The 27,638-nt window shown below is 36.6% G+C and overlaps 11 protein-coding genes across 12 annotated transcripts; 4 read left to right on the top strand and 7 right to left on the bottom strand.

The window, feature by feature from the left end:
- Nucleotides 1-245: 245 nt before the first annotated feature.
- LOC132699052 (superoxide dismutase [Mn] 1, mitochondrial) lies at nt 246-1,447 on the bottom strand. The gene is made up of 4 exons (XM_060665511.1): nt 1,334-1,447; nt 1,069-1,238; nt 836-1,012; nt 246-770 (listed from the first exon to the last, which is right to left on the bottom strand). The coding sequence occupies exons 2-4, from the start codon at nt 1,104-1,106 to the stop codon at nt 341-343; spliced, it is 645 nt and encodes a 214-aa protein (XP_060521494.1). The 5' UTR covers nt 1,107-1,238; nt 1,334-1,447; the 3' UTR covers nt 246-340.
- Nucleotides 1,448-1,511: 64 nt separating this feature from the next.
- Nucleotides 1,512-2,376, top strand: LOC132699051 (AN1-type zinc finger protein 2A-like). The gene has a single exon (XM_060665510.1). The coding sequence runs from the start codon at nt 1,697-1,699 to the stop codon at nt 2,345-2,347; it is 651 nt and encodes a 216-aa protein (XP_060521493.1). The 5' UTR covers nt 1,512-1,696; the 3' UTR covers nt 2,348-2,376.
- Nucleotides 2,377-2,391: 15 nt separating this feature from the next.
- LOC132699053 (cytidine deaminase-like) lies at nt 2,392-3,304 on the bottom strand. Its single transcript, XM_060665512.1, has 2 exons — nt 2,986-3,304; nt 2,392-2,905 (listed from the first exon to the last, which is right to left on the bottom strand). The coding sequence occupies exons 1-2, from the start codon at nt 3,041-3,043 to the stop codon at nt 2,502-2,504; spliced, it is 462 nt and encodes a 153-aa protein (XP_060521495.1). The 5' UTR covers nt 3,044-3,304; the 3' UTR covers nt 2,392-2,501.
- Nucleotides 3,305-3,500: 196 nt separating this feature from the next.
- On the top strand, nt 3,501-11,053 carry LOC132699049 (dyslexia-associated protein KIAA0319 homolog). Its single transcript, XM_060665509.1, has 11 exons — nt 3,501-4,256; nt 4,342-4,526; nt 5,098-5,280; nt 5,396-5,609; nt 5,666-6,013; nt 6,071-6,200; nt 6,260-6,492; nt 7,831-8,246; nt 10,007-10,258; nt 10,352-10,565; nt 10,621-11,053. Exons 1-11 carry the CDS (start codon nt 3,644-3,646, stop codon nt 10,776-10,778), a joined length of 2,946 nt encoding a protein of 981 aa, XP_060521492.1. The 5' UTR covers nt 3,501-3,643; the 3' UTR covers nt 10,779-11,053.
- On the bottom strand, nt 4,561-5,086 carry LOC132699054 (uncharacterized). Its single transcript, XM_060665514.1, has 2 exons — nt 4,783-5,086; nt 4,561-4,707 (listed from the first exon to the last, which is right to left on the bottom strand). Exons 1-2 carry the CDS (start codon nt 4,991-4,993, stop codon nt 4,589-4,591), a joined length of 330 nt encoding a protein of 109 aa, XP_060521497.1. The 5' UTR covers nt 4,994-5,086; the 3' UTR covers nt 4,561-4,588.
- Nucleotides 11,054-11,429: 376 nt separating the features above from the next.
- LOC132699036 (transcription factor JunD) lies at nt 11,430-12,480 on the top strand. The gene is made up of 2 exons (XM_060665490.1): nt 11,430-11,629; nt 11,695-12,480. Exon 2 carries the CDS (start codon nt 11,816-11,818, stop codon nt 12,476-12,478), a length of 663 nt encoding a protein of 220 aa, XP_060521473.1. The 5' UTR covers nt 11,430-11,629; nt 11,695-11,815; the 3' UTR covers nt 12,479-12,480.
- Nucleotides 12,481-12,860: 380 nt separating this feature from the next.
- Nucleotides 12,861-14,251, bottom strand: LOC132699035 (S-adenosylmethionine mitochondrial carrier protein homolog). Of its 2 annotated transcripts, none has more exons than XM_060665489.1 (7): nt 14,116-14,251; nt 13,909-14,065; nt 13,712-13,821; nt 13,542-13,661; nt 13,329-13,488; nt 13,138-13,279; nt 12,861-13,038 (listed from the first exon to the last, which is right to left on the bottom strand). In XM_060665489.1, the coding sequence occupies exons 1-7, from the start codon at nt 14,167-14,169 to the stop codon at nt 12,921-12,923; spliced, it is 861 nt and encodes a 286-aa protein (XP_060521472.1). In that variant the 5' UTR covers nt 14,170-14,251; the 3' UTR covers nt 12,861-12,920. The 2 variants fall into 2 exon arrangements, with proteins under 2 accessions (XP_060521472.1, XP_060521471.1); XM_060665488.1 differs by having other exon boundaries at nt 13,329-13,500.
- Nucleotides 14,252-14,681: 430 nt separating this feature from the next.
- On the top strand, nt 14,682-16,832 carry LOC132699034 (protein RFT1 homolog). The gene is made up of 9 exons (XM_060665487.1): nt 14,682-14,959; nt 15,009-15,198; nt 15,259-15,540; nt 15,608-15,783; nt 15,833-15,920; nt 15,973-16,226; nt 16,284-16,412; nt 16,465-16,585; nt 16,642-16,832. Exons 1-9 carry the CDS (start codon nt 14,697-14,699, stop codon nt 16,792-16,794), a joined length of 1,656 nt encoding a protein of 551 aa, XP_060521470.1. The 5' UTR covers nt 14,682-14,696; the 3' UTR covers nt 16,795-16,832.
- A 55-nt stretch (nt 16,833-16,887) lies between these two features.
- Nucleotides 16,888-17,389, bottom strand: LOC132699037 (ragulator complex protein LAMTOR5-like). The gene is made up of 3 exons (XM_060665491.1): nt 17,244-17,389; nt 17,129-17,190; nt 16,888-17,072 (listed from the first exon to the last, which is right to left on the bottom strand). Exons 1-3 carry the CDS (start codon nt 17,276-17,278, stop codon nt 16,888-16,890), a joined length of 282 nt encoding a protein of 93 aa, XP_060521474.1. The 5' UTR covers nt 17,279-17,389.
- A 58-nt stretch (nt 17,390-17,447) lies between these two features.
- Nucleotides 17,448-21,114, bottom strand: LOC132700086 (ring canal kelch protein-like). Its single transcript, XM_060667206.1, has 4 exons — nt 21,089-21,114; nt 20,111-20,301; nt 18,139-18,372; nt 17,448-18,079 (listed from the first exon to the last, which is right to left on the bottom strand). Exons 1-4 carry the CDS (start codon nt 21,112-21,114, stop codon nt 17,883-17,885), a joined length of 648 nt encoding a protein of 215 aa, XP_060523189.1. The 3' UTR covers nt 17,448-17,882.
- On the bottom strand, nt 20,168-27,597 carry LOC132699033 (ring canal kelch homolog). Its single transcript, XM_060665486.1, has 11 exons — nt 27,375-27,597; nt 27,149-27,310; nt 26,696-27,097; nt 26,544-26,640; nt 26,263-26,495; nt 24,223-24,406; nt 23,880-24,161; nt 23,713-23,827; nt 23,424-23,521; nt 23,083-23,360; nt 20,168-20,301 (listed from the first exon to the last, which is right to left on the bottom strand). Exons 1-10 carry the CDS (start codon nt 27,416-27,418, stop codon nt 23,145-23,147), a joined length of 1,833 nt encoding a protein of 610 aa, XP_060521469.1. The 5' UTR covers nt 27,419-27,597; the 3' UTR covers nt 20,168-20,301; nt 23,083-23,144.
- Between the last annotated feature and the right edge of the window lie 41 nt (nt 27,598-27,638).

A 27,638-nucleotide genomic window follows, 5' to 3' on the forward strand; every position in this document is an offset into this window, starting at 1 on the left:
TTATATTTACATATGCCAAAAAGGTTGTCACATTGAAAAATGACATTTCTTAGCAATTATAATGCTATTATTCTATGGGTAACTTTTAATGTGATTCAGGTGCATCAAGTTAATTTTATAATTTACCTATGCTCTCCATTCTTGTGTATAATGTATCCGTAAAAAAGGCGATATTTGCATTTGCATTACTTCAATATTAACGTCTGGAAAAGGATATTGCTTGTAACAGAGGTATATAATACAGATTGGGTTTTAATTAATTATATTAAACTAAACTAAAACAGTAGACCTTAAAACATTGACTATTTCTTTAAAAAAATAAAAAAATAGTAACACAAAATTATGCTGCAGCCTTGGCAAACCTTTCACTAACATCTTTCCAGTCAACAATATCAAATATGGCATTTACATAGTCTGCCCTAACATTCTTGTATTGAAGGTAATAAGCGTGCTCCCATACATCTATTCCAAAAAGTGGAATTAGCCCTGTCGTGGCTTGCAGTGGATCCTGGTTTCCGCAAGTGGCTATTTTTATCAAACCTGATTGCTTATCATATCCCAACCAACCCCAACCTGAGCCTTGAATAGCAACAGTGGATGCTGACAACTGTTTTTTCATGTTTTCTACACTTCCAAAGGAGTTTTGGAGAGCTTTGCAAAGTTCAGGGCTTGGGTCTGTACTGGAGGGACTCAGATTAAGCCAGAAAATTGAGTGATTCAAATGTCCACCTCCATTGAATTTGATCGCTGGTCCAAGTGATATCTGAGTGCTAAAATAAAACAACGTTTGTAAACATAACTTAGTTTAACTAACTAACTTAACTAACTGGCTTACTTAACGTCTCCATTTTCTACAGCCGCTTTTAATTTGTCTTCGGCAGCGTTTAAGTTGGTTACGTAAGTCTGATGATGTTTGCTATGATGTAAGTTCATGATGTCGCGCGAAATTACGGGCTCCAAAGCCGCATAATCGTATGGAAGATCGGGCAAGCTATGCTTGTTTCTTATATGTCTAAAAGTAAAAAGCCTACCTTTTCTACCATAAACGAAATATGTTGGACAATTTACCTTGCCACGGTTGAAGTCACTCTTTTAACAACAATCATTTTATCAATATCCAAGACCACTTCAATGTTAAAAGACGCTAATAATATACTATTTTAAGATTGAGATTTTCCTTATTAATATCACAAAAAATTAATACATTATGACATCTGACATTTGACACATCGTTTTAACTACAAAAAATGTGTTGAGTTTTTATTTAGTCATATTAGAATAGAAAAAATTTAGTTTAAATTTCGGCGAGTGTAAGATTTATTTTTTAACTTACCCAATAATTCCAGTGGTATAACAACACAAGCAAAAGAAGAAAAAAAATGTTGGACCCTTAATCATTTTTAACATTAGTTAATAGAAGTAAAGAAGAAATAGTGCTGGCAAATTGCCTAGTAAAAGCGCCAAACCTCAAAAAAAGAAGAAGAAATGTCAAATGTCATAAACTTAGTAAACGGGTTGACAATGTTATTTGTATGTTTCAAATTTTGTTTAGTCACGGAATGATTGTAGAATAATCAAGAAAATTCGATATAGTATAAAAGTCATTTTAAATTATTCATCGTGAACAGTGTTTTGTTGAAAGTGGTAACCGGTCAATGTTATATTGCGACGTTAAATCGATACTAATATTTAAAACATGGAGCTCCCCCATCTGGGTAAGCATTGCTCCAAATCTGGTTGCAACAAATTAGATTTTTTACCCATCAAATGCGACGCTTGCGATTATTTATTTTGTGATGAACACTACGTTTATTCTTCACACGACTGCCAAAATTCCTACAAAAAAAACAACCAAGTACCTGTGTGTCCACTGTGTAACATTCCGATCCCCATTCAGAAGGGTCAGCATCCGGACTACGTCGTGGGGGCACATATCGACTCTGATTGTCAGAGCGACCCAGCAAAAAACCATAGAAAAGTGTTCACTAACAAGTGCTCTTATAAAAAGTGCAAAACAAAGGAGGTCATACCTGTTATTTGTAAAGACTGTTCCACAAACTTTTGCTTGAAACACAGACACCCAACAGACCACAATTGCGAGGGAAAAAGCGCCCGAAATAAATGGGTATTTCAGTCTCAAGTGAGTGCATCCCAAAATATACAAGGAAGTCTATCAGAAGATGAGGCATTAGCCAGAGCATTAGCTATGTCAATGCAAGATAACATTTCATTCAGCAAAAAGACGCAAGAGGAGTTGGATTTAGCTTTAGCAAGACAGCTTCAAGCATCTGAGGCTCAGGCAACAACTGCCGCTCGAAGTTCACGTGATAGGTGCAATGTTTCATAATTTTAGTTGCATTTTTGACTCTCCCAGGGGAAAGTATTTATTAATATTTACATTTTACTCTCATTTTACTATAGCTTTAAATTAAACTAAATTGTTAATAAATCAAACTGGTTAACTAGAATTGTGTATTATTTAGAATGCATACAATATTAGGTCAATCAAAGCTGTGGTTGCTTGTTTGAAACTGAAACGGCAGCATTTCCTCCAAAGTAGAAACAAACACCTCTTCACATCCCGGTTTTGTTACATACAAATTCACATTTCCAAACTCGCTCATGAATTGCCTACAAGCACCACAAGGCATGGTGAAATATTTCTCTTGGTAGGCTACTACCACTACTGCTTTGAAGTTTTTTCTACCTTCACTGATTGCCTTGCTGTATGCACACCTTTCAGCACAGATTCCAACTCCAAATGAATTATTTTCGATGTTACATCCAGTATAAATCTTGCCATCAGCACATAACACGGCAGCGCCTACTTTAAACCCACTGTAGGGACTATAAGCATGTTCTCTTGCTTCCACGGCTTCTCTAACAATGTTTTGTATGTTGTCATCTGGAATTTGAATCTTTCAGCTGCCATTGTTTTACGTGAGTATATACAAATTATGCAATTTGATAACCTTTTCTACTTGCCTAATGTTTTTAACTTATAAATTTTCTTTTTAAACAAATTGTCATTTCTAGCTAACATAATAAATATTATATTTTTTCCGACTGAAAAATACGCTCAATATCTCAATCTTCCATATGTAACTAAACCAAATTAATTTCAAGGATTGCTATTTGTCTCTGCGAAATTGTTGTTACAAAATTATGGATTTGTACTTGAGATAAATACAAAAAAATTCAAATTTATTGATTATTCTTGACATCATGCGCATTCGCCAGAGATCAAAGTCGGTAAAATTATTATGGGTCTGTGGTAAAATTGTCACAAATTTCGGATTCGTATGCCTTTATAAATGTAATTAAATTAAAAACAAACTTCATTGAAAAACAGTTCTACTAAGTTCTAAGGTTATTATTCTAAATGAGAAGCAAATACATTATTAAAATCACGGAGTATTCTTTTTCTATATTCGGTTTTTAATTTCGGCCATTATTTAATTCGTAAGTTAAATGTCATAAACAGCTGATTGACGGACGCATAAAAATTGTCAGTTGTGAAGGTCGTTGATATCGTGAAATGCTGAATTTGATAAAAATGAGAATGATTTCACGCACAATAGGAGTTTAATTCAATACTGGAACGCATTTCATGCAATATTGATTTCCGGTCGGACCTTGATATATGTGTTTAGCTCGAAAAATGGTAAACCTGTTTAAAATGAAATCCTTATTTTTCATTTATTTTCTACTTTGCTGTTTTACACACGGAAAATCGTACCGTACGTCCATCAAGACTGAGTGCCCCCGATTATTCGAGCACACTTTTAAAGGTTATGTGCCCAAAGGTAATACGAGTGCGGGCTACTTCGAAGAAATAAAAGGCGTGACTTCTTTGGTACCCTGCGTCTTAAAATGTTGCACAAAAAACGCGTGCAACGTTGCTTTTCTAAGTGATGAGACGTGTTATCATATAATGTGCACCAGTAATGAGTTATGTATTCCAACTAAGAACCTAAACCTTGCAACTGTAGACCACGTACTAATGGTTCTTGTTAAACCAACTGACGACGATACTTGGGAAGATGTTCTTGCTAGAGAAGAGTTCTCAACATCTGAGCTAGATAGGGAAATGTACAACATGCTGAATGATAGGGATCGATTTGAAAATACTTACAAAATGTTAGAAAAAGATTTTCTTAATCAGGATGCAGATGAAGAGTGTCAAGTGGGAGTGGATAACTCATGCCCATTCCCTAATGAGATTTGTGTGGGAAAACGCGAGAGGTCCAGAACTGGTGAGATTACAGAATATGCGATATAATACAATATTAACAAAAAAAGGCAGTTGATTAATTTTTTATATTTAATTTTCAATTTGAGGCTTCTGCGAGTGCAAGCCAGGTTTTGTTCGTGGTGATGAGGGCATCTGTGCCACCATAGAATTGTCAGACGTCAACCTGAATGGCTTGCCGGATATTATAACTGAGAAGATCCTGGATCTTTCAACAAATAAATCCGCTCCAGTAACTCGAAAGCATATAAGCATTGTTGTAGAGTCAAAAACAGTAAGTCATGATTAATTACTGAGTTTATATTTTTCACCAATATCTTCGAACTGCTTATTCTGCTAACCAAACATAAGCAATGGTGTGTCTCTGTCCTTTAAAGCCAGAGCGCTTGCCCCGCCACTCACGTCTACAAATCTTCCAGTGTATTTAAGCATTGTTTGTGCACCATGCGCACCATCTGGAACAAGGTTCCGGTAATCGCTCTGCTCAGTTCAGCTGCAGCTGCTCTTGCATAAGCCTAAGCGCTTCGCACCTAGCCTGTCGCCGCCCTGATGTTGACCGCTGGGCGACGGCAATAGCCGCTGCGTACCTCCAACTGCCACCTCGCCCTCCTTGCCTTTGGAAGTCCCACTGGCGACAGCATCCTGTGTGGCTTGACTTACGTTGAAACGTATGCTAACTGGTCGCCCAGGGTTCCCACTTCCTGATTCCCCTAGAATTTTTTGTTCTTTGGGTTGGTCCATAGGAGCCCACGAGCATATGATATACGGAATTTATTTTTATTTATTTGATTTTGATAATGAAAAATTAAGATGTTTGACTCGATAATATCAAAAGCACATTTTAGGTTAGGTTACCTGAGAATGAAGTTACATTAACAGTAAATACTGTGCCGGCAGAGGATCCAAATGACAAATATCAGTATGAATGGACTTCGTTGTACCAGCCAGAGGCTAGTACTGCTGTAAAACATCAAAATGGGGCTCAGTTGCATTTGGAGAAGTTAATGGAAGGCGTTTATGGGTTTAAGGTAATGAAATACAGAAAGCTTTCTGTTATAGTCCTCCATGTAAGCTGTTACACATAGTAATTTAAATCGAACCCAACGTCAGTGCATCAATATTGTTTTTAAATTTGAAATAAAGGTTAGCGTGTCAACACCATCAGCCTATGGCGAATCTTTTGTTAACGTCACCGTGTTGCCCGAGGCCCGTATAAACAAACCTCCGACGATCGTTATAACTCCCGCAAATCAAACTATTAAACAGCCGAATGCTGCCGCGGTTTTGGACGCATCGTCCTCCACTGATGACGACGGCATCACTTCTTGGCATTGGGAATTGCAACAGGGTCCTTTAGGTGTGCACTGTATAGTCCTTCGTGGTAGATGCCATTACTTGGATTTATGTTTTAAGGTTATGAACCTGAACTGAAAGATAGTCCCACTTTGCAACTAAACGATTTAACCAAGCCTGGTAATTATACTTTTAAACTAACTGTGACAGATACGGACAAGGTTACCAGTAGCGGTACCGCTAATATTACCGTACTCGCTGGTACTGACTATCCCCCCGAAGCTAATGCAGGGGAAGACACTATAATTTATTTACCTCATAACAACATAACCTTAAACGGCAGCATGAGTACAGATGATCACGCTATAGTTACTTGGGAATGGACCAAGTCTGCAGACGACGCGCAAAAAGCTGTGGATATGCAGGATACTCGTACGCCGTTCCTGCATCTGTCCAATCTCCAGGAAGGTAAATCGAGGGATGTTACTTAATCTTAATTTTCCACTGTGTTCTTGTTGTACACAGGGATGTATACGTTTGCACTGAAGGTTACCGATAGTGCCAATCAATCTAGCACAGCTCAAGTACACGTTTACGTTAAACCGCCAACGAACAAACCCCCAATAGCCAACGCGGGCGAGAACATAACCCTTAGGTAAACATCTAATTTGGTTTCGGTAGAGTCCTCGACCTTTGAATGTCAAAACATTTTAGTTTACCTCAAACGTGGGCGGTGCTAAACGCATCGAAAAGCACCGACGACAACCAAATTATGTCATTCAGATGGGAACAAGTGGAAGGTCCTTCGACCGTTACCTTCGTAAGCGGCAATGCGAGCACGACCAACGTGACGGGTCTGACTAAAGGGCTGTACACATTTAAAGTCAGCGTCACCGACGACAACAACAACGTAGCGAGCGACATGGTTCATGTTACCGTCAATCAGAGTATGTATGCTCATCTTTTGCTTTACAATAATTTCTAAAATAATCAAGTAAAATTAATGAGAACGTCATAATAAAATAATAGGAAAATTTAGCAACACACAACTTTTTTTGACAGTAATTTTGACAACTTAACTGGCAAACCACAGATTGTCTATTGGTTATGTTTGTTCAATAGGTAGCACTAGGGAATGACAACTCTTGCACAAGTGCTGTCACTACCACAGCAACATAAACACACAACAATAAACGTCTCATTTATACCTAACCCAACATATACCGTTTTTACGACATAACCGGGTATTTAACTTTGGTAAATTTTTATGAAGGACTAACCGCAGGCCTTGGGTTTCTTTTTGTAACTCTCAATAAATATAAATAATTTCACAATGACGTTCCATAACCGTATTTTGGTACTTCGTGCATACAAATACTGAAAGCTGACAGATTGGTGTGGAGTTTCATCGGTAAGATTCCTCGCTTATTATTAGTCCATGCAGTGAGAAATCCTTCCTTACTTTAAAATATTCATTATAAATACAAATGAACAACAACAATGTTACAATGTTTATATAAAAAAAGTTAGTCTACTTCAAAATAAGCACTATCTTCACTTGGACTCGTCCCCCACATTAATAATTAATTCTGTAATAACGACTTCTGTAAGCATTTTCTTCATCGATGATGTGTTTTACGTTTTTTTTTCAAACTAGAAGCAGATATTTTTTCTACTTCACTTCTAGTTAATTCTATTGCCCGAGAACTAAATTTCGGCGAGGTGTTGTTTCTTCTTAAACTGGGTTTCAGCTGTCCCCATATCAGTTCTATCAGAATCAAATTGCAGTGATATGGTGGAAGAAAAATTCCCGTCTTAAGAACTTCCAATAAGTGCTTATTTGTGTAGGAATTTTCCAAATACGTATCCTTTTTAAGCAAAAAATTTCGAATGACTTGAGAGTGGTAGCTGGCATTGTCCATCACGACGAAACTGTTTGATAGAATACAATAGAATACATCTCAAGTGATTAAAAAAATTGAATAATGTTGGTATTTGGTAACAAATCAATTGTAATAAAATGTATATGGTACCTACTCTCGGTACAGTTCTTGTCGGCTAATATCTTACAAAAGGCGGGTCTTAAACTCATTCCAAAACCATTAAAAATTGTAAAAACGGTATATCGTCCGGAGAACTGTATCTCTTACCCTCAAATCTCAATTATGTCAAAGCCTAGTATTTATTGAGAATTAAACGAATTGCGACTTTTGGATTGATACTTATAGTACACATAAGTGTCCACAAGAAGCAGGTTGCGGTGAGCTTGTTTTTCTTCCATTTAGACAAAAATCAGAAGCCTACAGCGAATGCAGGGCCGGACTTGATACTTGAGTTGCCCGCAAACGCTGTGATAATAAACGGGTCCCAATCGAAAGACGATTGGGCCATAGTGCGATGGAAATGGACGCGCGAGGACAAATCCTTGGCGATCGGGAACGTGGTCGAAGGCACGGACGTGTCGCCCATACTTATCTTAACTGACGTGTCCGTCGGCACTTATGTTTTTAATCTAACCGTTTTCGACGAGCAGGGGCTAAGCGATACCGACACGGTAACGGTGATTGTAAAAAACGATCCCAAGCTGTTCTATTTGGTCGAGATTACCATCAACGTGGACGCGAAGTTCCTGACGGAAGCGCAGTATAACAATTTAAGAGGCAAACTGGCCCTGTTGGTTACTGAGGGCTCCAAATTACAGGTTAGTGGCTCTCGTTGTTTTTGAAAGTCGGGCATTAAATCAAATTTTGTTTGATCTGTATTTGTTCTAATAAAAAAGTTTCAACCAGCTACGATTAATAGAAAAATGGAATTAAATATCAATCAGCTTGTTTCAAACAATCAGTTCGGTTTTACACAAAATAAAAGTACAGCCAATGCAATTGTATTATCTGGAAGGATATATAGCTGTCTGGATAGAGGACGTCCCTGTCCCCTATATCTAGCCAAGGCCTTTGATACAGTAAGTCAGAGGTGATTAATAAACAAATTAGAATCAATTGGTGTCAGGAGCCTTGCGCTAGATCTACTCAAGAGCTACCTCCATAACAGTATTAAGAACATTGTTAGTAGCAAACAAACTGTTAACTGTGGAATACCACAGGGAACCGTCTTGGGTCCCATTTTATTCACTCTACCCAAATGATTTACTTACGGTCAATACTAATGATACAGTCCTAATGATGGAAGCCGACACTTGTAATAATGTTAAATTACAAATTAAGGCAGATCTTTGCGCAATAACCAACTGGTTTGACGAACACTCACCATAAATTGACAAAAAACTGTGTATGTAACCTTTTCTGATAATGCCTTCACATTACCAAGTAACAGTATTGAGGTTTATCTCACACAGAGATCCGACATGGAATATTTATATTCTAGCACTAAAGTTAAAAAAAAACAGATCTCTAGTATATATTTTTAAGCAAACAAGACAAATTCTTCCAATAAAAGAAAATATCTCCTCATACTTTGCGTTGCTCCAGTCACGTTTACTATACGGCATCGGCCGGGGCAGGTGCATCTAAAAATAATCTCAAACCATTAGAGGTTATTCGGAAAAGAGTCCTGAAAGTTCTATTTCAACTTCTTCAACAAGTAACTATGATCGCGCAATGAACATTTCTATATGTTGGAAATAAATTATATAACATAATTCCTGCCCAAATGAAAAATATTATAACATCTGAAGGGGTCGCTTGTAAATTGTCTAATTGTTTAGTGGAAAATTGTCCCATAGTCATTGACTAACTTTAAAGCTATGACTAAAAGCAATTTCAATTAATGCAATTCATTATTTTGGTTCCTCTTCCCTTCTTTTGATTAGTTTATTTTTGTAAGCTAGGATTTTATATTTTATTTTGTCTGGGTTATTTGTAAAATAAATAACACTTAAGGTATTAGAAGAGTTCCGCAACTCAAGCTTAATTAAGTATTATAAATTCTATCGCAAATGTTCTTATGATGTCTTATTTTTTGTTTATCCCAAATTCAAATTTAAATTTAATATGCTATTAAACTAAAGCGTCTTGTACTAAGTAGAATTTAGCGTTATGTTGAGGTAAAAGCTTGTTGCTTATTATTATTATTATTATTATAAACTTAGTTCCAAATGAACACGGAAAAACAATTAATGGGTCAGTAGACGGGTGGTAGATTTGTTTTCAAGTTTAATTGACCTGTTCTTCAAGACTTTTTTCAAATGTTACAACCGTCCCGAAAGTGACAATTTCCCACCTAATAATATTGGGACAAGAAATCGTTAGTTTAAATCACTTTTGAATTGGTTTTCACAGTAACATAATAAATAGACTCTGATATTTTGACATGTTAATTTTAAAGAGAACAATCAGTTTTCTAAAGATGTTTTATGGGCAGGATATAAAGCAATGTAGTACAAGCATTAAATCCTTTATGATTAAGAATTACGCATTAAAACACAACCGGGTGGCGTTGCAGGTTAGAAACGTCAGAGCGGAAGATGGGACCGGGAAAGCCAAGATAACCTTTTACCTGGAATCGTCCGACGGTTTGCCCGTTTCCGCCAACGAAGTTGTCAGACATCTTCGTCAAAAGCTGAAAATCGACGCCAGCCTCTTGGGATTTTCCATAGCCAAACTGCAGACCGCCATCTGTCAAAATAACTGTTCCGGCCACGGCGTCTGCGACGAACTTACAAGGGTCTGCACGTGCGAGGCCTTCTGGATGCATGTAAGCGGAACTTCTGCATATTGTTTTATTGTTAGATGTCCCCGTCGGTGTATTTGAACTACTCTCGGTTCGATTAAACAAATCGCGTTTCAGGATTTGTTTAAAGTGTATCTTGAGACGGGCGACGATTCGGACTGCAGCTGGAGCATATTGTACGTCGTGCTGGGTCTGGTATGTGGCGTCTTGACGTTTTTCGGTTCCATATGGGGCGTGGCCTACCTGTGTTACCGTTGGTGCCGTAGGAGGCACGACACTATCAAACCAACCAATTACAAATTAATCGAAGACACTGATGACCTCCCTCCATGTAAATTTGCCTGTTTACTCAATAGCTTACCGGAAACTCTTTTTTTTTATTTTAGTTTCCTCTAGAAAAAGCAATTTGTCTGATAGCGATACAGATTCGGATGTAGTCTTTGAAACCAGGTCGAAGCAGTCGCGTTTTCCGGAGTCAAGGAATGGCCACAAGGCCGGTCGGAATGGTTTCTCAAAGTTGGGAAGTCGCAGAGTGAAAACGTAAAAACCCTCGCCCCCAAACTAACCACCTAACACACAGACTAAATTGGATGTAGTAAAGTTTGTGCCACCGTTCCAGTGAAAAAACACCTAAATGTGATTGCAACGTTACACGAAATACTATATTTATATTTGTACATATTTTAGATACATAATTAATGTGATCTATGTAATTTGTAGAGGATTTTGTACTGGTCGGCTTCATAGTTGGCCTACCCGTGAGGTTAGGTCCGTCTAGTCAAGGTTATGTTGATCTATTAAAACAGTATTTGAACCGCTTGAGTTGTTTAGTTTTATTCGGTTTGCAAAAGTAAAAATAACTATCTCTTTTTCTTTCTGGTAACATTTGTAGTCAATTTGTATTTTTGGAGCATCGAAAAATGTTCCATTGTGTTCTGTGTTTGCACTATGAATAAATGCAAACATAAATACGTCATTCTTTGCTTATTCATGAATTAAGTCATCTTAACGCAATAGTTGACGTCACAGGTCGCTGTATTTTAACAATAGGAACGGATGTTGTCCATGGGAAAAATAATCATTGTTCTTCGCAACGTCTATGTTTTCGCCTTGCCAGAAAGTATACTCCTCTTTTTCTATGATCTGTATGCTTCTCTAATGCTCGTTGTGTGAGAGAGATAGCGTAATAAAAAAAACAGGAAAATAGAAGGAAGTCGTGAGTCACGCTCATAAATTCCCGGAATTGTTACTTTCCAGAAAGGTTTTGTTGTAATTTCTGAGACATATTCAAAGTTCTCGTTTGTATTGGGTAGGCTCGAAAATTATTATTTTTTATTGCGGTGAATCATCGTCTTCTCTCGGTGTTGGTTTTTACTACAACCTTCTAGTTGCGGAGTAAGTGATGTCATAATTTGTTTCCTATCCTTGGCTTTGTTTTCATTTTGTCCATTCGATTTCAGAGTTTATGGAAGTGTCGGATTCGGTGTATTACTTTCTATTAGTGCTCGTTTTATTGCCAGTGCATCTGTTTTTCAACCTTTGGTCTTGGCTGGGGTTCGAATTGTATAAAAATAACTAAGCATGAGTCAGTTCAACGATAACCCAAAGCTGAATTTGTTGAATATGAAGCACAGTCTGACTCTGGATTTAAACCAAACAAAAAAGAACCCAATTTTTTCGCTGAACGGCGTGGATGTGTTATCCTCGCCTGATCTAGTGAAACTAAAAGTGGATACTCCTGAACTTGAAAACATGATATTAGATAACCCATTGCCAAATACACCAACTCCATCGTTTCCATTTCCAAAAAATGTGACTGCGGAACAGGAACGTTTTGCTGGAGGTTTTGTTGAAGCCTTAAGTAATCTGCACAACAGCAACTCGCAACATGGCTCAGACAGCAACTCCAGTACAATCTACAATGATTCTTTCATACCTCAAATCAAGGAGGAGCCCCAGATTGTGCCCAATATTGGCAATAGCCCTCCAATGTCACCAGTCGATATGGAGTATCAGGAGAGAATGAAGCTTGAGAGGAAGAGACAGAGGAACAGATTGGCCGCATCCAAGTGCCGTTCCAGAAAATTGGAAAGGATTTCCAAGCTTGAAGATAAAGTCAAACAGCTTAAACAGGAGAATGTGGAAATTGGCTCAATGGTGAACCAGCTTAGGGAAACTGTTGGTTTACTGAAGCTTGAAGTCATTGAGCATAACAAAGCTGGCTGTCAGATAGATTTTTATTAATACTTTTTACCAAAAATGAAGTCTAATCATGTATTTTTCCACATTATGTGCTTTGTGGATAGGCTGTACATCGAAAATCAGACAAACAATAATTTTCTATAGTAAGTAAAGCATAAAGTATATATTTTTTATGTGAATGCAAAAGTATTTTTGCTCTTTGGGATATTTGTTTTTCTTGTGGTGCTCCAGATGGAAAAAAATATATTTTTATAATTAGCTTTAATGTTTGTGTTTTCTCTAATGGTTATATATTTTATATGCAATAAATTTAAAGTTACCTTTTTGTCTAATAGTATGCTGTAGTTATTAAAAGGCTTAAAACCTTGGTTCTTCAACTTGAAGTGACATATGTATATTTTTTAATTTAATAAATATATTTAAATAAAAACACAACAATTTCAATAAGTTAATAATCTATTCAACTCCTACAAAGTGCTATATGTCATCTGTCTTCTTCCAAAACTTCATAGAAGAAATTCTTGGAAAAGTCATAACTACCAAAAAATATGTATCCGCCCAAGAATATCCATAGTGTTCTGGGTACAACCCCAGCAAATAACCTAGAAACAATGGTTTATTATAATATAATACAAAATGTTTTGTAACAATGAAATAGGGTCTACTGTCTATTCTCATTTGTGTTATCTCTAAAAACTCACCCCTTAACACCTTCTTTATGGTAAATTTTTAGAAAAGTGCTCCTAAAGGTTAAATTGACATTTTTTAACAATTTTCTATCAGCCAGCATTATTCTAGTCTTGACTACATCCAATGGAGTGGTTACGGCAGCCGAAAATCCGCCTGAAATTTACAATGTCCCTAAATACCATAACTTTAATTTTTAATTTACCGGCAATAGATCCACAAACAGCCACTTCCCAAGACTCCAGTGGAATGTTATTTTTAAATTTTTTCCTGTAAGTTGTCTTTAAGTATTCGAGTATTGGAAATTGTATAACGGAAAATGGCACTTCCCTGATGATGGTTGAACCAAAACCTCTATACAGACCCTTGATTGTAAACTGTTTCAAGAAATAATATTTAAACTATTTGTTCTACTTACTTTACAGATTCCTTCATATTTATAGGCAGACATAGCAATCTTCAAAGCAGAGCTGTTAGAACTATCTGTCTGCCTCCTCTGTTTTACAACCTCCATAGGTACCCTAATCAGGCATGTCATCTACAATAGTTATTTTATTATGGAGAATAATACAAGCTGCAATATCATACCACTTCTGATACAGCAGCCCCAAACATATAAACAAGTGGCATAGAATTTATGGAAACAAAAGACTCAGAATAGTGCTTAATTGACTCATAAGTTACAAAAAAAACGGCAGCTACAACATTAAACATTAAATTCCTTGATAATTTGCTAAAATCTACTAATATCTAAATCTAATGGTTATTACATATTATCTGTTTACCTTGTGGGGCACTTCCAATCGCTTGGGGCCCCACGCCTTTATAGATTCCTCTAAAACCACCGGCCTTTTTAAAACCCTGCTCTGCCTGCAATCTTGTCTTTAGGGTGTCTAGCGGAAAAAGTACCATATCAACAAATAACCCAGCCACGCCTCCACCCTGAAACGGCTTGTTTTCAATAAAACATCCCTTGGCAAGCTTCCATTTACCAAAAACGACGACAGGAACAAGTTCCGTTTGGTAACATCATCTTGTAGTTCCATAACACGACGTAATTTTGATTATCTCGACATGATTTTGAAATTAATTTGACCAGAAAACTCTTTATCGATACATTCAACAAATAACATGCTTTTTATATTAAAAACATATTTTTCAAATGGGGGTTTAGGGTTATATCCATAGATAAACGAAGTACGTTGAAAACAATGTGGTAATTGTTTTCAACGTACCTATGGAAACATAACTTCTTCCATGTTTTGAAGCTAGCTGCTCTGCATCATTCAGTCAACAGCTTGTTTTGTTAGTTTGGTTCTAATGATAGGTCTGTTTTTTTCCACAAAACCGAGTATTAAGTAATTAAGAAGTCATCTACAATAAATTGGTAATAACGGTTGAAAGAAGCGAAAAAAAAAAAATGTTTTTATTTAAACCAAATCATCTTTGCAATTTTGGCAGAATAAAGTAAAAGAAGATGCCTTAATACTTAACCTTTAATTTTGACAGGAAAGAGACGGTATAAGTGGTTTAAAAATGATAACGACGTGATCAATTAAAATATTAAAGCCGAATGGCCAGGAACATACTAAAAAGCAGCGTGCAAAACGCTTCTTTCAGCATCGTCTTCCAAATCTTGTTTCGCTGTATAACTTTTGTTCTCAATGCCTTTATAATTAGAACTGTTGGCCAAGAAGTTCTGGGCATTATGAATGTTAGACTCCTCCTTTTAGAGTCTACGATTTTGTTTTTATCTAAAGAGCCGTTGTTGAAGGCTTGCCTCACCAATACTAAGTCTCATAATTGGGCTCAAGTAATTAATTTGATTTGGTTCTCGTAAGTCTTTCAATTTGGTTTATTATTTTTTCAAGAAATATAATTTTAGGGTTCCAATTTCAGCGCTTTTGGGGATGGTTTTGGTTTATATATGGGTCAATTTGTTGAGTCCAACCGATGATATCTATATGAATCAGTACAAATTAGGATGTTATGCCATAGCTTTGTCATGCATAGTAGAACAGATAACTGAAAGTGCAGTTTTGGTAGCCCAAAGCTTTTGTTTTGTGAAATTAAAGGTAGACTAGAAATAATATGTTGCCTATTTGTTGGCCAAATTTTTCTTTCTCTCATTCCAGATTATTTTTGAAACCACTTATATCATCAGTAGAACAATAATTTTCGTTTATCTGGTGGTGAATTACCCCAACAGTGCTATAAATGCATTTTCCATAGCACAGATTATGTCAGCTGTTATGTTATGTTGTCTTTATTATGGTTTCTTTGCATGGTATATCCCTAGTTTGCTCAAGTTCAAAGAAAAAGGGGATGAAATTGAACGTCATTGGTTGTTCTCCGATATGGATGATTTTCCTTTCAGAAGCATTTTAAACTTTTTCCCTGGGTTCATGTTTAATGAGGTATATAATAGCTTTATATGTTGAAGGAATGGTTTTGTACAATTTTAATTCCATGAGTGAGTTTTAGGATGGAAAAATTGATAAGAATTTGTTAGTGCTGACGGTAAGTTTTGTAAAGCAATCTGTAATAAAACAAATATTGACAGAGGGCGAGAGGTATGTCATGACAATCTCTCCTGTGTTAAGTTTTAGTCAACAATCCATGTATGACATCGTTAATAATTTGGGTAGTTTGGCTGCAAGGTGCGGTACAAACAGCTCCTGTGACAGTCCAATGGCAGTACTGTTTTAGGTTCATATTTAGGCCCATAGAGGAGTCTGCTTATTTTTACTTTACCCAAATGATTCAGAGGGATCAAGCTTTGTCAAAACAGAACCAGGTATACTATTTTCAGGGGCAACCTTGTGTTTTAATATTGCCTTGTGTTTCAGATAAACATTTCAGAGTCTGCTGAAGTTTTGAGGCATCTATGCAAAATAGTGACGAGCATAGGACTTGTTGTTGTCACTTTTGGGCAATCTTACAGTTACACATTATTATATTTGTATGGGGGCCAAAAACTTGTTGAATCAACATTACCCACAATCCTGCTGCAGTGCCACTGCATTGCAATTGTGCTTTTAGCTGTGAATGGTGTTACCGAAGCTTATGCATTTGCTACAATGACTAATAAACAACTAGACAGGTACTCTCCAGCTCAGACGATCTGTATTTGATCACTTATATTTTCTGTCCATTACAGGTATAATTACCTATTGGTTATATTTTCTATTCTGTTTCTGTTAATTTCTTATGTACTTACAAACATTCTTGGGCCCGTTGGATTTATTTTAGCAAATTGCCTCAATATGCTAGCCAGAATTGTACACAGGTGCATTGGATAGAAATTTTATTCATTATATGACTTACTTTGATCTTTTTAGCATATATTTCATTTACAACAGATACAAAGGCTCTAAACACAACCCACTGAAGGGTCTGACTCCAGATGTTAGCTTTGTATTTATACTCATAGGATCAGGGTTTGTTACCAAGTTTTCAGAGGTAAATGCTAGTTCTGCATAGTATATTTTGTAAGAATTAATTTAATTTGTTTATAGAGACATTTGTTGCCAAGCTCTATTGTTTTGCACTTATTTATCGGAGTGATTTTTTTGGCTGCTTCTTTAGCAGTATGGGCCTATAACAACAGAGATATATTGAAAATCGGCTATGATAGATACAAACGTAGGGCTTCTATGAAGACAGATTAAGTCATTGTTACAAGAAATAAAAGTTGTTACCTTAAAAATATTTTTTCTTATATAAATATTTTTAAATTACATGGCTCTCAAACGGACCACCATCTACTTGGGTAAGGCTTTATAAATAGCGCCCGTAACGGCTCCCGTTTTCTGGATCATACACAATTTGGTGTCCCCTTCCAGAGTTATAATGGGCATTTTGTTTTTGGGTTCCAGTTTTGCTGCTTCATTAGCTATTGTTGTAATTACACCTGCTGTTTCGGAAGATACCTTGCTAAACTCTCTAGCTAAAAGAGAATACGTACTTATTTTGATTGACAATAAGGGATTCGATGGCTTGTACCTCCCAAACATAGCCCTTGTTCATCCGAGAAAATACAACCACTTACATCCGGATTGTTCATGCTAAAAACCGAAAGAAATATTACCCGTTCAATAGAAGGCATCGGCTTATTTACATTTCGTCCATAATTCTATCTAAATTTTTCTCCATTTTTCAAGTGAAATTTTGTCTCCTACTTTATTGATCTTGGTTAAGGCCAAAAAAGATGCAATTATTTATATAACAGTGGGCAAACGAGACAAGGACACTCGCCCAAATCCAACCGCAGTATAACTCTTAATAGACAAATAACTATTTAATTATTTAGATTAGTCCAACATCATAGAGGTACTTTATTTGGCATAGAACGTTACAATAAATAAACCTTAACCTAACAGATCTAGAATCGAAATTCGATGATAGCGTTTTTGAAACCAATACAATCTAATTATCAAAACACAACTAGTTAAAGAAATTTCGTCTAAAAATATCACCTATTCGTCGAAAAGAACTAAATTTTAAACATCACAATTCATTCTATGATCTAAATTTCTGCAAGTTGTCTTTTATTCTTATTGTTATCACGATTGAAGGTCAAGCTCGCAGAAATTCGACTCAAACCGCAAGCCGATTAACTAATAATGGTGAAATAGTCTATCTACAAAGTGTAACAACAACAAACCATTTTAAGAGAAAAATGATGCGGATCCGAATGTTACCAAAACGAACCAACGATCAAAAAAGAAGAATACATTGATTGACATTGACGAAAATTTTAAGTAGGCGGCGGCGGCGGCTCCGACTCGGCATCATGTGCGTGTTCCGTATCGTCGTTTCCGTCGCCTTTTTCCAGCCCTTGTGCGATCAGGAAATCGATTATTCTATAATCGCGACCGGTTTCGGTGTTGGCGATCCAGAGGGGTAACCATTTGTTGGCGAGCAACCACTGAACGGACACTTTACTTATTCTCCCTGTGAAAAGGATAGGGAAGGGACTTCCACGTGTCGATTCCGTGTGAGGAAACTGTTACCCGTATGGTCCGAAGTACCATAGAGGCTCTCGATTGTGTAATGGTTGTTATTTATGCTGCCGCAGGACGAAGATAGGTGGCGCTCGATGCGGCCGATGCCGTGACCGATGATATCTATCCGACCGTAGGTATTTCCGATACGTCCGTAGGTGCTGGTGCTGCAGCTCGGCAAATTCGGATCGTAGATGGGTTCCGACACGTCGGGCGGATAACCGCCGTTCGCTTGTCGCAGCACTGGAAACAAAGAATAAACACCGTATGGAAGTGGCAAAGAGTGCCGAATGCCACTGTTTGTAGAATAATAATAATTATAATAATGATATATATTATTATAGAACAGAAATAAACAGGCTGACCAACCGTACAGGATTGGCCTTTACAGGTTTTTCCGACCGAGCCGAGGAATACCTCTCACAATGGAAAACTCCATCTTCTCAAATGTTGGATACATTTAAATGGGTATTACTTCAAACCATACCACATTATTCAAAAATTCAACCCGCAATTTAAACTATTTAATTATAAAATGAAACATTTTTAAATGAAACTATTTGACGAAATATCTTTAATAAAGGAATTTGTAACCAAACCAAACTTTTGGAGTAGCGAAAACAAGTTAACTTCATGTGAGCACTTTGTAATCAGCCATGATTACAAGATGCAACGGAAATTGAAGTTGTTTGAAGTTTTACAAACTGCTTTTAAAAAAATGATGTTGCTCCAAAAGCAATAGGTAGTCAAAATAAGTATTCTTTTAAACAATAAGTGATTTTAAAAAAATCATTAGGCGTTAAAATTTACTTCCTATACATTTTCAATTTCTATAAGATAAACGTTTTGCTATGCACAAAGACAATTAGCTTTTTTATCCAATAAATATAAAATACATGTTTTGATTTTATTCATCTTTCTCGAAGTTGGTCACGTTGAAATAAAATATTCATATAGAGCGGACCCTATAACTAACATAAACTAGGTAATCAAAATAAAACAGTAAAAAAATAAAAAGTTAATTCAAGAATTTTAATATGAAAAAGAAAAGCTAACCACAAAAATTACAGCTTCTCTGCACTTATAATGGATTTTCTTAAGTGAATTAAGAGTAAATTTCTACAAATACTCTTAACAGGGGGTATAGTTAAAGACAGAAAACATAAAAAATATTTATACAGTAGAGTACGTTTAGACCTTTGTTATTAATTACCTATATGCATGTAGGGCATCAGCGTTACTGAAGTAATATGCTAAGAAAATTCAACCCAAAAGATTGGAGTAAGCCACTTGTTGCGCGACCGGGAAAATCAAATGCATCGAAAATGTCGACATTTTGCAGACATTGGAAAACTCAACATTAATTCACGCTGTAGCGTGCCCACAACCTCATCATTGAGCATTGCGGATATTGCTCTTGCCCGGTTCCATAAAATGTAAAAATCGATGAAAAAATTGTGTCGTTTGAGAAAAATTGGTTCCGTACATCTTTTGATTGCATTGTTAGACTCGTAGTGGCTATAGTTTTGTGAATTAGTGCATGTTTTGTGTGGTTGTCTATGGATTTGTATGGTGTATTTCCCAGTTTCCGGATGTTTTATATTCACGCTGGTATCCAGGCCAGACGGGATCGGATATCTCGTATGAGATAATCGCTGGCGCCGTTAGACGAATTGGTCATCATTTCATGACTAATTATTTAGAACAAACCTGGAGGATGATAGAATAGCCCTTTCTTTATGAAGGCATCCTTTAGGAATTTTGAATTATATTTACCAATATTTGAAAGCTGGCCAAATGGCCTGAGTTGCAAGGCCAAATAAACCAATAAATTAAAAAAAAAATTCAATTTGTACTGGAAAGAAATTCGACATTCGCGTAACGCATTCTATCGCCAAAAGAGTGGGAAAACGTCTGGATTTTCACAACAGCCGTCTGCAAGTTTCTACGCGTTTTATTTGATCGTTATCGGGTCACTTACTCTCTTGTTGTCGTCTCACTTCCTCGATCGTTTCGTAAATGTTTTCCGGCAACTCTTGCCGGCTGTTGGCGTCGGGGTCGCAGCAAATCTGCTCGTAAAGGTTCTCCTGGTCCGCGAACGACGTCGACGGCTGGTTAAAGTCGTAGCCGTTCGCGCTTTCCGCGTTGCTGTTCTCGTCGCAGTTCGCGTACCTGTACCAAAAATGTTTACCATTTTTCTTTGTTGTTTATTTATCCTTATGCCATTGTATTACTTTATATAACCTACCATGTTTATTAAAAAAAAATGTCCGACAGATTAATGTCGGACCAACAAAAATTGTAGGTCACAATATAGTGATAACAAACATTAATAAGTAAAATATTCTTTTAAATTATAACACCAGTTTTGTAGGAACAATAATTTTAGGTTGGATTTAAAAATGCTTATATTACTACTCCTTTTTGTGATGGGGAAAGTTTATTGTAGACTCCAACACCGGTGTTTGTACAATATTTTTTAGAAAATTCTAGTCATTTTTTTGTTTATAAAGTAACAGTCTTTGGTACGTGTATTATAGCCGTGAAAATCTTCAAACAAACTTCTAATATGTATATATAGGCTAAGGATAACATTTTAAACTCCCTGAAGAGGGGGCTGCACAAACTATTCGGCGACACAACTCAGAACTTCGTTTTGGGATTTGAAAATAGATATCGCTTGGCTTAAGTTTCCCCAAAATGGAACTCCATAGAGTAATCTGGAATGGATGTATGGATGCATAGTAGAAATTTCCCATGCATTTCCCATACAAAACAGTTTGTAAAATTTAATAAACCCGTTTTAATTTGCGTTAGTCATACAGTACAGGACCTTGTGAAGCAACAATGAAACAAAATTTTGAGAAGGTCTGCATGCGCAAAAGATCCACACCTTCTGTATAAAAATATCATAGCCACCTGCAGCGCATCACCTTTTACCGTAGTCGTAGTATATTACCTTATAGCTATATGGTCATACACCATAATTGTGACAGTAGATTCAACATTTTCTCATCAGACTCAGTCAGTGTTTAGATTTCCTAGGCAAAGTTCGTTTTGAAATCAACAAAACATTTGTTTATAAACAACAAACCAACAGCGCATATAAACAGCAAAAAAAAAAAGTACTGAATATTTAAATAATAATCTATATAATAGATTTTTTTTGGCTCTCGAACCCAGGTAGGAAATATTTTTAAAATTTAAAAACATAAAACAATATGATATAGAACAAATACAAAAAATTCTACGTGAAAAAGGCCAAAAAACAAAGAGCAAAATCGTGTCATCCAATACAAACTTTTTTATCTATTATTCATATTATTTATATAATTTTCGTATTCAGATAGATTATAAAAAAACATTTGTGGTTAGTAAAGAAAAGAATTGTTAGTGGAGCCTTAGATCACAATCAATATAAAACAATTACCTTCAGTGGAAAGTTTAAATAGTCTATATATATATATATATATATATATATATATATATATATATATATATATATATATATATATATATATATATATATATATATATATATATGATGACACTATATTCCGGGATATCATCCGTTCGCTCGTTGAACTCCGACTGGAATCCTGCATCCGACTGGAATCCTGCAAATCTTGCATCCGACTGGAATCCTGCAGACGTTTCGCCAAAATCTCACTTGGCATCTTCAATGCTCGCGCTCCGAAAACACTTCGAACACTCGGAGCGCGAGCATTGAAGATGCCAAGTGAGATTTTGGCGAAACGTCTGCAGGATTCCAGTCGGATGCAAGATTTGCAGGATTCCAGTCGGATGCAGGATTCCAGTCGGAGTTCAACGAGCGAACGGATGATATCCCGGAATACAGTGTCATCACATTTTTCCATCCGTGAATCAATACGTGAGAATATATATATATATATATATATATATATATATATATATATATATATATATATATATATATATATATATATATATATATATATATATTAATTTTTTTTTTCACGTATTGATTCACGGATGGACCAATGTGATGACACTATATTCCGGGATATCATCTGTTCGCTTGTTGAACTCCGACTGGAATCCTGCAGACGTTTCGCCAAAATCTCACTTGGCATCTTCAATGCTCCCGCTCCGAGTGTTCGAAGTGTTTTCGGAGCGCGAGCATTGAAGATGCCAAGTGAGATTTTGGCGAAACGTCTGCAGGATTCCAGTCGGAGTTCAACAAGCGAACGGATGATATCCCGGAATATAGTGTCATCATTATATATATATATATATATATATATATATATATATATATATATATATATATATATATATATATATATATATATATATATATATATATATATATATATATATATATATATATATATATATATATATATATATATATATATATATTTACGTCCCATGTCGATGTTTACTACACTATTTCTGTTGAAGTAACACGGTTTGTTTTGAATGTAGTTTCTGCTGCTTCGTTTTGAGGTCTCTGTTAATTTATTTTGCAGATAGGTGACAAGACTTTCCCAGCATGGAATTAAGTACCTCGTACGGGGTGGAATGAAACTAGTATAAAGTAAAAATCTAGATTTTTAGTTTTTAAACTGTCTGTAGACCGTTTTATTGCACCAATGATAGGAGCATTTTTTTTATGATTTGTAATAACTATTTTTTGAATTTATTTTGCTCTACATCTCTAGTTTGAGCAGGAAGCATATTATGGTATGTTTGCCCAGAATGAAAAGGTGATTTTTTATAGCAATAGTTATTAAATTTTTTTAACTGGAAGTTATTAAGTTATTTTTATTTCTAGTGAAGTGAATAAATTGATAGTTTAAGTAAATAAATACCTGCCACAGTTAAAAATTTTTCAGTTCTAAAAATATCTCTGCAAGACTCCACTGGTGTATGTGGGTGGTGTTTGTAAGGGGAGGAAACGATACTCGCCTGTTTCCCGATATCGAGCCGCTTCCAAAACCAGAGACCCCGACGCCAACAGGATGCGATTTTCAAATGGGCTTGTCGATGATCGCGACGCCCGCGTAGCTTCGTCCGATACCCATGCAACTGGGCAGCATTGTCCACGAGTCGGTCTTAGGGTTGTACACTTCGACTGACGCCAAATTGCTGCACCCGTCATCTCCGCCCACCACGTATAGCAGACCGTTCATGGCGATGACGCCCGCATTCCTTCGACACAGCGCCATGTCGTTTACGGGTGTCCACTGCAAAAACGCGATCAATGGAGAGGGAGTGACCCCCAGATCCCGTCTAAGTTTAATACTTACTTGGTTTTTGATTGGATCGTACGCCTCGACCGATTTCCTTACCAATGGTCCGTCGTGACCGCCCACCGCGTACAAAACCCCATCCAGAACCCCAACGCCTAGCGACATGATAACAAATGATATGTTGTTTAGTACGAGGTCAAACATAGGGGATGATTGTTTGTGTGATTTGAAAAAATAATAGAGAACTAATTTTTTTAGAGAAATAACAATTTTTTTAAAAAAGAGGGAGAAGATGTCTAATCAAAACACAACAATTGTTTTTAACGTCTCTTTAAAGCTTTAATACCTGCGCCGCTCCGCCTGGAGCACATGTCCGGCACGCACCTCCAAGTGTCACTCTCCGGGCAATAACACTCCACAGAACTCAGGCACTGCCTGGAAGCGCCGTCGTACCCGCCGACCTAACAAGACGAATTTATAGATTGCAAACTAACCTAACATCACTTTCTTTACCGCATATAAAAACCCGTTGAGCACTCCCACTCCGACGCTACTTCTCCTGGTCGACATTGACGATATCGAACGCCATTTTTGCATGGTCAAATCGAACACTTCCGCTGTATTGAGGCCCGTCGAGCCGTCGAACCCGCCCACCGCGTATATATTATTATTCAAAACGGATACGCCCAGCGTGGACCTTCGCGCCTCCATGCACTCAGAGCTGGTCCACAGATCGAGGGAGGCATCATAGACGTCCACCGTTTTGACACGGAGCGATCCATTGAAACCTCCGACCTAACCAAAGAAAAAAAACGCCTCTACGCTTTTGCCCCGCCAAATCATGAAGTTCACTTACGGCGTACACTTTGCCCCCTATAACCGCGAGACCGGCTCTGCATCTTCGAGTAGGCATTTCGGCCACTTGGTACCAGCGTTCCTCTTTAAAGTCGTAACACTCGACGCTCCTTATCGCCTTGGGGGCTTGCCCCCCGACCACCAATAATACTTTAGGTAGACCTACGGGTTGTCTGGGCTTTGTTCTAAAAATACGCCCCCTCCCTTTACTTGTCAAGTACCAACAACCCAAGCGGTAGGCGTGATCGCGACAGTGACGTTTTCAAAAAGGCTATTCTATACGTCATGGGAGGGTAATTAAATGTCAAACTCAAACTAATGAATTTCAGATGGTGTGCGTTTGGCATTGTTGCAAAAAACAGCAAAAATGAGAAGAAAATGGTTACAATTTGTTCATAAATATTATGGTTAGTTAGTTTACTCGGGTAATAGTGCGGAACAGCTTGAAGAACTTGTTAATAAAGATTTACAGCAGTATTTTGAGTGGCTGTGCTATAATAGACTTTCCTTAAATGCCCAAAAAACAGTTAATATGATATTTAAACAGAGAGGAAAAGCACCTTGTGGGTGAATATAATACTATAATATAAATACCTAGGGCTAACTATCTCTGAAAATCTAAGTTAGGATAAACATATAGAGAGTGTAATTGACAAAACTGTACCAATGCTATGTGTAATAAAAAGATGTTCACATCAACTCAACCAAAAAACAAGTCTGCTGCTTTATAATACCTTCGTAGAGCCACACCTGAGATACTTGTTAACATGCTGGGGAAACACCAGCATAGCACAGCTAAATAAATTGCAAAGACCACAAAATAAAGCACTTATAGTAATATTCAGAATGAACTTTAATATGACTATTGAAGAATTCTACACAAACCTACCTTATTTAAAAATATCTGAACTTAAGATATTAGAACAAACAAAATTATTATTATTGTTATTAATGATTAAACAAAAATGTGAAACTGACTGGAAACGGACAGTGTTACAGTTACAGCACAAGAAACAATGAAGAAAAGGAACAAGACTCGCCAATATAGCATTCACTTGTTTAATAAAATACCACAAACCCTATTAAAGGGCACTACCAAGAAAATGTGTCATAACCTTAAAGACTTTATAAGAAAAAAATAGTAAAATAATACAAAATTTTTTGTAGAATATTAAATATATATTTTTTGTTACTGTTTATGTAAGTTCGCGGGGCCAGTTTATTGTTAATTGTTTAGAGGTCTGAAATAAATTGTTATTATTATTACTTTAAACTGACATATTACATCACAGAAGAGTTTAAAATTGCACACCTTCAGAGGAACAATGAGTAACGCGAGTTATTTATTAGCATATGGCGGCATCATAGATGTATCTCATATAGCTACTAGAGAGCTAGAGGCTCTGGCTATGTCTTACTTATGAAGTAACTATTACTTAAGAAGTAACTGTAAAACAAAATATTGAAAGCAGAAATACAAGTGGGCGTCCTATATAAAATACCTTTAAATCTTTTAAATTAAATTATATCTAAGGCAACCTTTACCTGTGTATAGGCTCAATCTTTTTCTTACAGTTTTGGGGGCAAACACAACAAGTTTTTTGGTATGTGGGTATTTTGTGTTCAAAAAAACAAAACAAAAATTAAAACAATGGCCCAAATTGCTAGTATTCTGTGATAATAGTTGGACGTTGCTAATAATGTCTGGATTTCAGAAACTGATATTGAGTTTTCATAAAAATACAAATTTTCCAAAAATATTATGATGTCAAAATGAAAACCAACTGTAGGAAAATATCATAGCCACCTGTTAGGGCAGTAGAGCCACTATATTATCTAATAGCTATACCATGTATCCTGTTTGCCTCAGGCGACTGGCGAAATAAAGGTTAACTTTTTGGAAGTTTTTTAGATAAATAATTCTATATTTTATAGTCCTATTAGGAAACCTATAATTTGATTAATAAATATTTTATTTTTCGTACTTTTAAATAATCCACTGCTACCCAAATTTACGGCATGAGGAATACCTAAATCTTACCTGGGGGTGCGAAAGGTGGTTTTGGTGTCTCCTTTGAGTAAATGGAATTTAAGGGCCTCAATATAATAATCCTTACATTGTAGATCTGCTTTGAGCAGGGGCTCTTCCTCTACCCTTTGCACAAGATAGTCCTGAGACATGAGTGGTAATCTGACATGTTCCATAAGAGATGCTAAGTGCCTTTGTCGGGTATCCAAGTCGTGTTGGACCCAGGCAATAACACACTCGAAAACCTATGACAAAAATACATAACGCAATATTCTTGGACATTTGTATACCACCTTTTCTTCCGATGGAACAGTCAGTCGGTCGCTGCTAATCAACTTGGACACTTGTTGATGGGACAAGGTAAGAAATTCCTCACATTCAACCACCTCCCTGTAATAAAGATAAATATAATACAGTTCAACCAAAATTAACCACAACCACTGACGGAAAATTTAGTTCTACATAATTATCTGCATTAGCGAGTAGTTCGAGGCACCCGTGTAAATCGGCAAAAGCCCGAATGCCAAGACAGTTTGAGGGATGCAATTGGGCTTGCAAGAAATCACAGCAGGCATCCCTCACGTCCGTAAGTTGCAGCAGATGGGCCGCCGGTAATAAAATTTGTACATTCTCTTCAGTCACTTGGATCTCGGAGGTATAAGAATACTCAACCAAAAGTTCTAAAGCATAATGATCAACTTCCTGTATGACGATACGATCTTGGCGACTCTCCTCGAAACTTGAGAACATTGCATAAAAATAAGGCGAACATGCAGCTAACACCATCTTATGAGCGGGTATTTCCACTGAATTCGCTATTAGTGTAACATCGCACAGTAATTTTTGCCTAAAATAACAACCTTTAATATGAACAACAAGCAATTAATTGTTTAACTACTTTCTCATGGCGTTCATCACCTCAAACGCCTTTTGGGTATGTAAGGGGTTCTTATAAGGTCGCCGCTCTCTATAAGAAATCAACTTTTGGCAATTCTGAGGTATGTGCTTCTGGGAACTTTCATCTAACGAATTTTGACTAGCGCATCTCAAAATTAAACAACTGAAACAGAAGATCAAGCGAGTTATAGACGACATTATTGCGATTTAGTTCATTCTATAATTACCTTCCTTGACGCTCCATTGCACCCTCTTGGTTTTCCTGCTCCATATTTATTTTTGAAATTTGCACGCCAATAATGATGCCTTAAACATACCACATCGGAAACAACAGTAGTTTCGTCATTAAACGGTACGGTAATATAGATCGAACGGTAATACTATTCCATTTAACAAAAAAAATAATAAAATTTAAATAAACCTTATTTGTCCTTGAGTTTCGAAGGAAAACAGCTGACAATCTGCGTTTCAAACAAAGACGCATACGCCAA

The sequence above is a fragment of the Cylas formicarius genome, unplaced genomic scaffold (genome assembly GCF_029955315.1).
Source record: "Cylas formicarius isolate icCylForm1 unplaced genomic scaffold, icCylForm1.1 PGA_scaffold_3__17_contigs__length_32017465, whole genome shotgun sequence".
NCBI classification, from domain to species: domain Eukaryota; kingdom Metazoa; phylum Arthropoda; class Insecta; order Coleoptera; family Brentidae; genus Cylas; species Cylas formicarius.

Coding starts and splice junctions, on each gene's coding strand:
- LOC132699052 (XM_060665511.1), bottom strand. CDS start 1,106: ATGATTGTTGTTAAAAGAGTGACTTCAACCGTGGCAAG. Junction 1,013..1,068: donor GTGACTTCAACCGTGGCAAG/GTAAATTGTCCA, acceptor TTTTACTTTTAG/ACATATAAGAAACAAGCATA. Junction 771..835: donor GTAGAAAATGGAGACGTTAA/GTAAGCCAGTTA, acceptor GTTTTATTTTAG/CACTCAGATATCACTTGGAC.
- LOC132699051 (XM_060665510.1), top strand. CDS start 1,697: ATGGAGCTCCCCCATCTGGGTAAGCATTGCTCCAAATCTGGTTGCAAC.
- LOC132699053 (XM_060665512.1), bottom strand. CDS start 3,043: ATGTTAGCTAGAAATGACAATTTGTTTAAAAAGAAAATTTATAAGTTA. Junction 2,906..2,985: donor TTATAAGTTAAAAACATTAG/GCAAGTAGAAAA, acceptor TTCAAATTCCAG/ATGACAACATACAAAACATT.
- LOC132699049 (XM_060665509.1), top strand. CDS start 3,644: ATGTGTTTAGCTCGAAAAATGGTAAACCTGTTTAAAATGAAATCCTTA. Junction 4,257..4,341: donor ACGCGAGAGGTCCAGAACTG/GTGAGATTACAG, acceptor TTTCAATTTGAG/GCTTCTGCGAGTGCAAGCCA. Junction 8,247..10,006: donor CTGAGGGCTCCAAATTACAG/GTTAGTGGCTCT, acceptor GTGGCGTTGCAG/GTTAGAAACGTCAGAGCGGA.
- LOC132699054 (XM_060665514.1), bottom strand. CDS start 4,993: ATGGACCAACCCAAAGAACAAAAAATTCTAGGGGAATCAGGAAGTGGG. Junction 4,708..4,782: donor TCAGGGCGGCGACAGGCTAG/GTGCGAAGCGCT, acceptor ACCTTGTTCCAG/ATGGTGCGCATGGTGCACAA.
- LOC132699036 (XM_060665490.1), top strand. CDS start 11,816: ATGAGTCAGTTCAACGATAACCCAAAGCTGAATTTGTTGAATATGAAG.
- LOC132699035 (XM_060665488.1), bottom strand. CDS start 14,169: ATGGAACTACAAGATGATGTTACCAAACGGAACTTGTTCCTGTCGTCG. Junction 13,822..13,908: donor GATTGGAAGTGCCCCACAAG/GTAAACAGATAA, acceptor TTAATGTTGTAG/CTGCCGTTTTTTTTGTAACT. Junction 13,662..13,711: donor GGGCTGCTGTATCAGAAGTG/GTATGATATTGC, acceptor TAACTATTGTAG/ATGACATGCCTGATTAGGGT.
- LOC132699034 (XM_060665487.1), top strand. CDS start 14,697: ATGGCCAGGAACATACTAAAAAGCAGCGTGCAAAACGCTTCTTTCAGC. Junction 14,960..15,008: donor ATTAATTTGATTTGGTTCTC/GTAAGTCTTTCA, acceptor ATATAATTTTAG/GGTTCCAATTTCAGCGCTTT. Junction 16,413..16,464: donor CTAGCCAGAATTGTACACAG/GTGCATTGGATA, acceptor TGATCTTTTTAG/CATATATTTCATTTACAACA.
- LOC132699037 (XM_060665491.1), bottom strand. CDS start 17,278: ATGGAGAAAAATTTAGATAGAATTATGGACGAAAT. Junction 17,191..17,243: donor GATAGAATTATGGACGAAAT/GTAAATAAGCCG, acceptor TTCGGTTTTTAG/CATGAACAATCCGGATGTAA. Junction 17,073..17,128: donor ACAAGGGCTATGTTTGGGAG/GTACAAGCCATC, acceptor ATTCTCTTTTAG/CTAGAGAGTTTAGCAAGGTA.
- LOC132700086 (XM_060667206.1), bottom strand. CDS start 21,114: ATGGTGTATGACCATATAGCTATAAG. Junction 20,302..21,088: donor TATGACCATATAGCTATAAG/GTAATATACTAC, acceptor TTTTTGGTACAG/GTACGCGAACTGCGACGAGA. Junction 18,373..20,110: donor AGTGAGACGACAACAAGAGA/GTAAGTGACCCG, acceptor CTTTGTTTCCAG/TGCTGCGACAAGCGAACGGC.
- LOC132699033 (XM_060665486.1), bottom strand. CDS start 27,418: ATGGAGCAGGAAAACCAAGAGGGTGCAATGGAGCGTCAAGGAAG. Junction 26,641..26,695: donor TATGTAGAACTAAATTTTCC/GTCAGTGGTTGT, acceptor TCTTTATTACAG/GGAGGTGGTTGAATGTGAGG. Junction 26,496..26,543: donor CTGTTCCATCGGAAGAAAAG/GTGGTATACAAA, acceptor TTTTTGTCATAG/GTTTTCGAGTGTGTTATTGC.